At 41.9% G+C, this 9,569-nt stretch overlaps 1 protein-coding gene across 1 annotated transcript; it reads left to right on the top strand.

Moving 5' to 3' along the window:
• Positions 1–7,633: 7,633 nt before the first annotated feature.
• Positions 7,634–9,351, top strand: LOC308298094 (toll-like receptor 13; the record flags this gene model as incomplete). The annotated part of the gene is made up of 3 exons (XM_080741651.1): positions 7,634–8,087; positions 8,249–8,366; positions 9,135–9,351. The coding sequence occupies 3 exons, from the start codon at positions 7,634–7,636 to the stop codon at positions 9,349–9,351; spliced, it is 789 nt and encodes a 262-aa protein (XP_080597777.1).
• Between the last annotated feature and the right edge of the window lie 218 nt (positions 9,352–9,569).

Genomic DNA, 9,569 nt, shown 5'->3' with positions numbered 1-9,569 from the left:
CAAGTCCCTGTTTCTCTTTTCCCCACTTCTCCTCCTCCTTGAACCAGAGACACATTTTGGTCCGGAGTTCACCCTCCACGACGTTAACCTTTTGCTCTGCGGAAGCCAGCCGCTCTCTCAGGTTTCTCTCCTCGTCCTGGTCAAGCGGCCAGATGCCATTTGACATGTTCACTAGCTCTGAGACGTGCACGTCTGCCCTGTTTCCAGAAAGGGCTTTGACATGGCTGTTCCCCAGCCTGCTGTCTGCTTGGACCCCATGATGCAACATACCTTCCGCACCGCAAAACCCTCTTACTGAAGTATCTCCACTACGCCTAAACGCAGATCACATCCACCATCATCAAATGCAAATCATGAACGTTATCGTAGATATATAGAATGCTATTAAGATTGCAGTTGTTGGAAACAATGGCTGTTAAACGCTGATATTCTGTGGGTATGACGTTTATACATGACATTTAGCACAAACCTTTGCCCAAATATGGACTTCTGTGCAGCCTAGTTTGATGGTAGATGGTGCACTCAATGGAATGCATACCTCTGTATTATTGAGCGGTGCGAACCACTTTGTCTGAGTCTGTTTGAAAGTATGTCCCACCTCATCCCACATTGTCCAAGCTTCACAGGACGTTTAATGAAATTAACTCATAACCACCACCACTCGCTTTTTTTTGAGCGGTGCAAACTGCTCATACGTTTCACTCTTTGTCTCAGCAAAAAAAGAAAAAGATAAAAAGAAGAGCACAGATATCCATGTATGTTTACTTTTACTCCAATAGGCCTACAATTATTTGAAACACTCAACTTTTAGAAACACATTTATTTTGGTTTGGTTCGGTGGGGTCACAAAATCTCGGTAGCACCGAAAACACGAACTAATGGCGATACCCACACCCTTGAACCTGAATGACGTCATATTGTAATTTGGATAGAGCCGAATCAGGTATTAAAAACATCTTAACAGTCCTTAAATTGTCACTTAATAAAATAATGTGCAGATAGCCTGTGAACACTTTTATACACCGTATAATGTATGTTTGTTTACTGTTGAGTGAACTGTCTCTCTCACACACGCGCGCGCTATTCAAAATACGGTTATATAAATTAAGCTATAATGTAGGCTATCTCTTAGCAAAATGCAAGGAATCGATTCCCGATGAAGTAGGGCTTTCACCAACTAGTCGACTAGTCGACCAGTATAACCACTAGTCAATCTTGTAGGTACTAGTCGAAAAGTCGAACAAGAAAAAAAAGAAGAAAAAAAAACATTTTCGTTTTTTTTAATGAAGGCCTAGCAAACTCATTTCAATTTGATTATAGTTATTGTTTTATTTTTAACAACCATTATAAACGGAATATTATTATCCAGTCACACACATAGCAGCATCTCTCTACCCAGGGTTAATCATCCCAAAGAGTTCACCCAGATCGAGTTCACCCAAAGTGTGAAAGTCCACTGCACACAGCAGTGAGTCGTTGTCCACTACAAGGGGACTAGGACTAAAGAATATAGTTGTTTAACAGTATAACATTATAGCGAGGACAGCCCAGTTCTTGCCAGTTCACAACAGACCACCCGACGTTCGTTTGATCAGAAGTAATTAAAAGACGGTGGAGTGTTTGTGTTGTGTAGCTAGCTAGCCTACTAAAGCCTAGCATAGCCGACCATGCTAATGGATTATTGTGTACTTTGTTTAACGAGAGACAGCAGATTTTGGTGAGTCCATGGATTTCCATGTCTTATTACTGTAGCAGCTAAAATGGATGTGGCAATTGTGAAATGCTGGTCTTGTTATTTTGCGTTAACGTGCACACACGTGGGTTTGTGTGAGTATAGGCCTACATTGTCATGGTAACTTGGCTGCTGTGAAAAGCCGTGCCACAGCGCTCTTTATTATAACATAATAGGTTAACGACTAGTCGACTAGTCGACTACCAGTGGCTTCAACTAGTCGATCTGTAAAAAATACTAGATGTGAGTGCGCTAGATGAAGCCGGTCATGACACCAAAACCCCCCAAAAAATAAGTGAGATTACATGGCTGACATACCATATTCTACTGTGCTACCTGACTTAACCTGCAGGTGGTGGACTATCACCGCCTTAGTTTTCTTCTACTTCAAATTTACTGATGGCAAATGTGTTTTCACTGCTGTTGTATCCTAGTGGTTCTCATCCTGTGGGCTGGGACCCCCAGGGGGGTCCCCAGATGATTAACTTAAAATGCAACATTGTTTTCTCACTCAACAGTAAACAAACCAACATAACATTTAAGTGTATGGAGAGGGCATCTGCACATTTCTGTGACAATTTAAGGACTTTTTAATACCTCTAAAATGACAAAGTAAACACTGGCCAAATTGTAAAATAGGACTATTAGAGGCAGAAATTGTCAAAATAGCCGATCTACATGCTCTCAACGCCTCACGTTGCGAGGTGCTGTGAGCATGTAGATCGGACCACCAAGGGTCACCTAACGAAGGCTCTTTAATTGGTAAAATACACAATAATCATTAACATTCTGATGATGTTTCATAAAAATGTTACATGTTTCCCCCCTTATATCTTAATCCCTCTCTCTGAAATGGCCCTCATAGGCTCAGCCCAGTGTGTGTGTGTGTGTGTGTGTGTGTGTGTGTGTGTGTGTGTGTGTGTGTGTGTGTGTGTGTGTGTGTGTGCGCGCGCGCGCACACACACGTCCGTTGCGTGTGTGTGTTGAATTATTCAAAACTGTCTGTTTAAATAACCCACACACCCAATATCACACACGTACTGTATCATTGGATACAGTATATGTTTTATAATGAAGTTGGTCCATGTAGGGGACAGATCCCATGGTCATTATACTGTATGGTTGACGTTGTACTCAGACTTTGCAGCAGTGGCATGCTGTGCTGTCCGCGGTCCCCAGATGACAGAAAAGTGACAATTTAAGGACTTAAAGGAGGACTTTGTCACTTTGCCACATCTTCATATAATACTAGGTCCTCACTAATGTTCAAAAACAAAAGTCTCTTAGGAGAGCTGTTCAGAAATCCATAGTCTTGTGACATCATCGTTTGGCGGATATTTTCTTTTAACAATATTTTTGAAAAAATATTTTTGATTTTGATTATCTCGGGAACAATAGCAACCACTTTAACATTGCAGCTTTTCAGGAATAGAAAGCCTGCCTTTTCTATTAGCTTGGATTCTCCATCGATGCTGTCACAAGACTATATGGATTTCTGAACTTCCCACAGCTCTCCTAAGAGACTTGGACCGGGTGGAATTTCTTTTTGCAATTTTATTATGAACTTTATTGAAGACCTATTATATGAAGATAGGTTGAAAAGTGGAGAAGTAATCTTTTAAGACCTTTTTAATACTGCAAAAGAAAGATAGATAGATAGATAGATAGATAGACAGATGGACAGATGGACAGACAGACAGACAGACAGACAGACAGACAGACAGACAGACAGACAGACAGACAGACAGACAGACAGACAGACAGACAGATAGATAGATAGATAGATAGATAGATAGATAGAAACAGACCATTACTGCATCAAAATTAATCTGAAAGGTTTAAATTTTAGTCTAGTTTTAGTTGACTAAATATCATCGAGATTTGAGTCGACTAAATCTACAGTTGATTTAGTCATGCACGCACGCACTATCGGTGATGTAACATCTAGAGTAAAGGTTTAATCTGTAGAAAATGGAAACGGAGATTTGAATGGAAATATTGATTATGTCTCCCATTTCTGCACGCTCCCGAGAGAGAGAGAGAAAGAGAGAGGGAGTGTGTGTGTGTGTGTGTGTGTGTGTGTGTGTGTGTGTGTGTGTGTGTGTGCGTGTGCGTGTGCGTGTGCGTGTGCGTGCGTGCGTGCGTGCGTGTGTGTTTGTTTCTGGCAAATAATCTTGAGCTATACTCAAGTGCTATATTTTTCACTTTATTGCTCCAGTTAAGTGTGTTTGGGCGGGTGCATGCATCCGTGCGCATGCGAATGCGTACTGTGCGTGTGTGCGTACTGTGCCTGTGTGCGTACTGTACATGTGCGCGTCCTTGATGAGTTCAATTCATCTTCATTCTACTCCCCAACTGTGAACAGGACAAGGTCAGACCTGTGAGAGTTTGATAGTCTCTTTGCTCTCTCTCTGAGTCTGTTGTTCTAAGTGCAACAGGGAGTTTATTCCACAGTTTGAGGGCCAGGAGGGCGAAGAGTCTAAGACGAGTGGATCGTTGTCCTGGGTTTTTTAGCGAGGGTCCTGTCAGCATCCCTGTGTTAGCTGATCTGTGTTAGCTGATCTGAGCTGATCTACTGTTGATCTATAAAGCTTTAAAATAAATACATTTGTGATCTTGTGTGACATCATGAACCATCCGGACCTCTCAGGTCATCTGGGAAAGGATCTGCTTTCTGTCCCTAGAACAGAAATTAACGTGGAGAAGCAGCGTTTAAATGTGTTCTAATGGGGGAAAGCTTTTTCGAATGCACATCAATTTGACAACGGAGCGTCGGCTGGTATCGCTACTCACTCCACGGAGATTAGGGTTAGGTTTGGTTGTCGAACACATGTCTGGAACAAACTCCCAGTAAAATACAGGTCTTCTGACTCTAATATCTGTTTTATACAACAGCCAAAGACCCGCTTTAACATGTTAATGTATTTATTCTGCAATCAATTGTATTTGTTTTTTTTTACTTTCACATGTCCTCTCTCTGTGTATCCTTTGCTTGATGTTTTAAAGCACATTGAATTGCTGCGTTGTTGAAATGTGCTTCATAAATAAACTTGCCTTCGATTGTGAAACTAAAATATGACTTTAATTTATGACCCCCCCAATGACACTTTGTAACACACATAATTAACAATTCCCAACGTTCGCACTGCCATCATTTACGGTACTGTACTGTACTTCTTCTTTCTCTTACTTCTATTGACAGATGATTTCTGAGCCCTCACATGAACTCTCCCATGATGCCTCATTCCTCTGGGAGCAAACACCGGAAGGATGATTGTCACTGATGTTTAGGAGTTCAGGTAGGTTAAAAGTCTTTTTTATTTTTGACCCGATTCTATAAATGTCTTCCAAATCCTTCTTCTAAATCAGTGGTTCTCAAACTTTTTCATGTCAAGGATCCCCACAATTACGTGCATTTCCACGGACCCCCATCTCAAAATATGTTGTTCCAGGGACCACCCAGAAGCAAATATTTGAGTTACAAATAGTTACAAAGCTTTTAAAAATATATATTCAAATAAATCGTGATTTTTCGTATAATAAATAGCAGATCTACAAGCTCGCACTGTGAGCTTATATCTGCTATATCTGCTTTTCAATAGTTGAAGCATTAAATAATTCTAGGCCTACAGTAAATAGGTTAAATAAACCAGTAGCGGCAATGACAGCACCACAAATTATAACTGGAGAATCAAGTAGAGAGGCTCCGAGAATTCTGAGAAATTTGCTGTTTCTTTCCATCTTTTCTAAGTTATTGTTCTAGTTCTCTTGACACTTCAGTCTCAAGTCAGTCCCAAAGGAATGAGAATTACAAGGGAAAAGTTTGTCCAACACCAAACCAAATATAATGTTAAAAATCCTTGAAATACATAAGACATGGAAGACATACAGTACCAGTCCAAGAATCTATGTAGAGTTAAAGATCTACAAGATCTACAAGATCAAATATGTGTACTGTAACTGTTTTACTGTTGTATCCTCTTTAGATCATCAATGCTGAACAGTGTTGTCTCCAACCAGTGTCCACAGCAGAATTACTCCACCAAAAGTACCTGACATTTGATTCTGAAGACAGCCATGATGCTACAGACAGGAAGCTGCCATTGGTTCCCCTTCTTGCTTCTATTGTTCACCCTTCATCTTAGTCCCATACTGACTTACTTCCTGAAAGACTGCACTATTCTTTACTCTGACAATGTCACTGCTGGTGTTTCAGTGGAATGCAAAAACCGCCACCTTCTTAGCATACCGGATGACATTCCCAGAGAGGTTGTATCATTAACGCTCCAGATTAATGACATTCAAAGGATAAACGAGAAGGCTTTTGACTATCTGCTGAATCTTCGAGATTTGGAACTGAGCGACAATGTTATAACTCATGTAGATGATGGTGCTTTTGTCCCTTTGGTGGAACTCACAGAGCTCCATATGGACCACAACAGACTGACAAGACTGACTGACAACATGTTTCAGGGACTGTCTAACCTCTTGATACTGAGCTTGAGGGTAAACAATATCACATCCATAAACCCTGCCACCTTCCAATCACTCCCCAGTTTACAGGAACTAAGTCTGGGGTCCAACAAGATACATCAAATGACAGATATCATCACCGCCTTACAACTACCACACTTGCAGAGGCTGAACATCTCAATTTATGAGTTGGAGTCTTTCCAGTCAAAAGATCTGCCATTAAACATGTCCTCTGAGCTCAGGGAGTTGAGAATTACTTCAGATTCGCTTAAAACGTTTGGCATCACAACGGCCGTGTTTCCACAGCTTGAGTTAATCGGCCTCACGCAAGAATATTGTAATGATTCTGGATGGGAGTGGATACCAGATAAATATCTTCTCATGAATTTAACTACAGTGTATTTGTTTGGCCCTTGTATGTCTTTTAACTCCATCAGAAATGCTCTACAAAGCCTAGATTCCCTGGAAAATATGCACCTGCGTTATATGGAGAAGTGGATAAACAGAGGTCTCTTGCATAGTGCTTGTCAAATACCCACAATGAGGAAACTTTACATACGCCTTAACAACATTGCCAACATAAGTGAAACACTGTCACCTTGTACTCGGCTAACCTACCTGGACCTAGGATATAATGACCTGACTGAACTGCCTAATGATTCAATAAAACACATGAAGCAACTGAGTTATTTGAACCTCGGCAGTAACCAACTTTCCAAAGTGCCGGACGTTGTTAATTATCTCCCCATGCTTCAACAACTAAGCCTGCATCACAATCGTATTCAAGATTTAAGCTGCTCAGACTTCTTAAATGTAACCAGACTCACACGCCTTAATCTAGATTCTAACCCCATCTCTGAACTCAAACCGTGTGTATTTCAACACCTTGATGAGTTAAAGGTTCTAACTATGAGTGACAATCGCATATGGAGGTTCGCCGATGCATTCAAGATTGGTCTACAGAAAGTAGAATTATTGGATTTCAGTTGGAATCAAATTTCCTTCATCGGGAAGGGGGATTTTACTAATCTGAAATCGCTCAAACACTTAGTGCTGGGATCAGAAGCACTGTTCGGGTGGAACAACACTGCTTTAGAAGGACTGGATAAACTTGAAACTCTTAGTCTAAGTTTTAATTTTGTTGACCCCAGAATTATATCATCGTTGTATTTACCGTCACTAAGGAACCTGAAGAGCCTCAAAATACAATTCAATCAGCAATTATTTACGACTAACATATCACACATCACATTTAAAAACACACCAAACCTAGAAGCTCTCGATATCTCCAACAATGAACTGAAGTCCCTGGACTTCCTGGCACACGCCAACCTGACTAGACTCTCTCGGCTGGACCTGAGCCAGAACGAATTGACGGTAATAGATGTCTCCGTGTTCAGTTTTCTCCCTGCTCTCAAATATGTTAACATGGATCACAATCCTTTCACGTGTGATTGCTTTAATGCTGACTTTCAGCAGTGGATGCTGAACAACGACCAAACGCAGGTAGTTCGTGCTCACCAATACATGTGTGGCTTTCCTCTGGCTAAAAAGGATACCAGGTTTCTGGACTTTGACTATCATTCCTGTTGGGTGGACACTAGCTTCATCTGCTTCATTTCCTCCACTTGTGTGATTGTGCTGACTCTGCTCGCATCCTTCACCTACCACTTCCTGAGGTTGCATCTTCTCTATGCCTACTACCTTTTCCTGGCCTTCCTTTATGATGCCAAGGAAAGAAAGAGGGGGTCTCCTCAGCGCTACGATGCCTTCATCTCCTACAACGTTCACGATGAGCTCTGGGTTTACAGAGAAATGCTTCCGGTGCTAGAGGGAGAGCAGGGCTGGAGACTCTGTCTGCACCACCGAGACTTCCCACCAGGTACAAACCTCTTGTCTGTCTCTCACTTAAACTATATGTATCTAAATCTGTCTGTAGGAACCTGTCTCGTCTGACAAACTGTGTTGTTTTTAGTGACATTGTTATCTATCAAGAAGTGAAGTACTTTTGAACGTGGTGTGAATAATGTGTTTTGTTTCCAGGTAAACCCATCATAGAGAACATTGCAGATGCCATCTATGGCAGCAGAAAGACAATCTGTGTGATCAGCCATCATTACCTGGAGAGTGAATGGTGCTCTAGAGAGTTCCAGATGGCCAGGTGGGGGTGGTATTGAATATATAATGGGCCCCACAGATATAAAAGCTAGATGCCTCGTTCGCCTCTGCAGTTCATTGGAGCCACGTGCAACAGTTGTAGTCCGGACATCCTGGAAAAACTAAGGGAACGCTGTCAGTCAAAGTGACTACTGGCCAATCACAGCGCAACTTTTCCGGGACTTATCCAAGGACTACAATTCAATTCAACAGAGCCAGTTCCGATGTGGCGCAGCTCAGCTGTTCTTACAGGCTGCGTACGTAAAGACCCGCCCCCACCTACATCTGATTGGCCTAGCAACTTCCCTATGTGTGACGCACGTGGAAGCAATGCACATGTGATTCCCTTAGTCCCTCGATGCACATGCATCTGAGTCGAAGGAGGCGTCTACCTTTCTATGTCTATGATGGGCCCCACAGTGGCAGCTCTAAACACCTGTAGCTGCAGCATTATTAGCCCACTGATTCGTTCAATTGATTGGTTTAAACACATTTAGTTTTTGGAGGTATTTGTCACTGTACATTTGTTCATACATGACATTTGTCCTCTGCATTTACCATCCTATTATCCTAACTATTTGTAGCAGTTTATTGTGGTTAATAGAGCAGCAGTTAGGGGTTAAGTGTCTTAATCACAGATACCTTTACACATAGACTGGGGGAAACTAGTGACTTCTGATTGTGTCTCTTGGTCATTTTAAACAAAACTGTCCATACAACTTCTGGAGTACCTATAGATGGGTGTAAATGTCCTGTGGTCTCCTGTGTGCAGCTACCGTCTGTTTGATGAACAGAAGGACGTGTTGATCCTGGTGTTTCTGGAGGACATTCCAGCCCACCAGTTGTCTCCCTACTATCACATGAGGAGGCTGGTGAAGAGACACACCTACCTGAGCTGGGCCAAGGCTGGACAGCACCCTGGGCTGTTCTGGCAGAACCTACGCAGAGCTCTGGACACGCCACACACTGATCGGGGTTTGAATGAATAATCTGCCATTTCAAGTAATTATGAATGTCAACAAAATGGGAATCTGGTGGGAAATTTGTATCAATTTTTAAGGGTGAAAGGCTCCAGGTTGTCTGTGCGCAGTTTGTGAAGAATGCTGTGGAAAGTTGAGCAATGATCCTCTTTCTTTGAATTAATAACTGGAGCAATCATCTCCCTATGATTGATAGGCTAATTTATTAGTAGTTTGGGAGAGAAAAA

Source organism: Nannobrachium achirus, assembly GCF_963921795.1.
Source record: "Nannobrachium achirus genome assembly, chromosome: 14".
In the NCBI taxonomy this organism is placed as follows: domain Eukaryota; kingdom Metazoa; phylum Chordata; class Actinopteri; order Myctophiformes; family Myctophidae; genus Nannobrachium; species Nannobrachium achirus.
The sequence above is the reverse complement of the archived record's forward strand: the minus strand, read 5'-3'. Positions and strand labels throughout refer to the sequence as shown.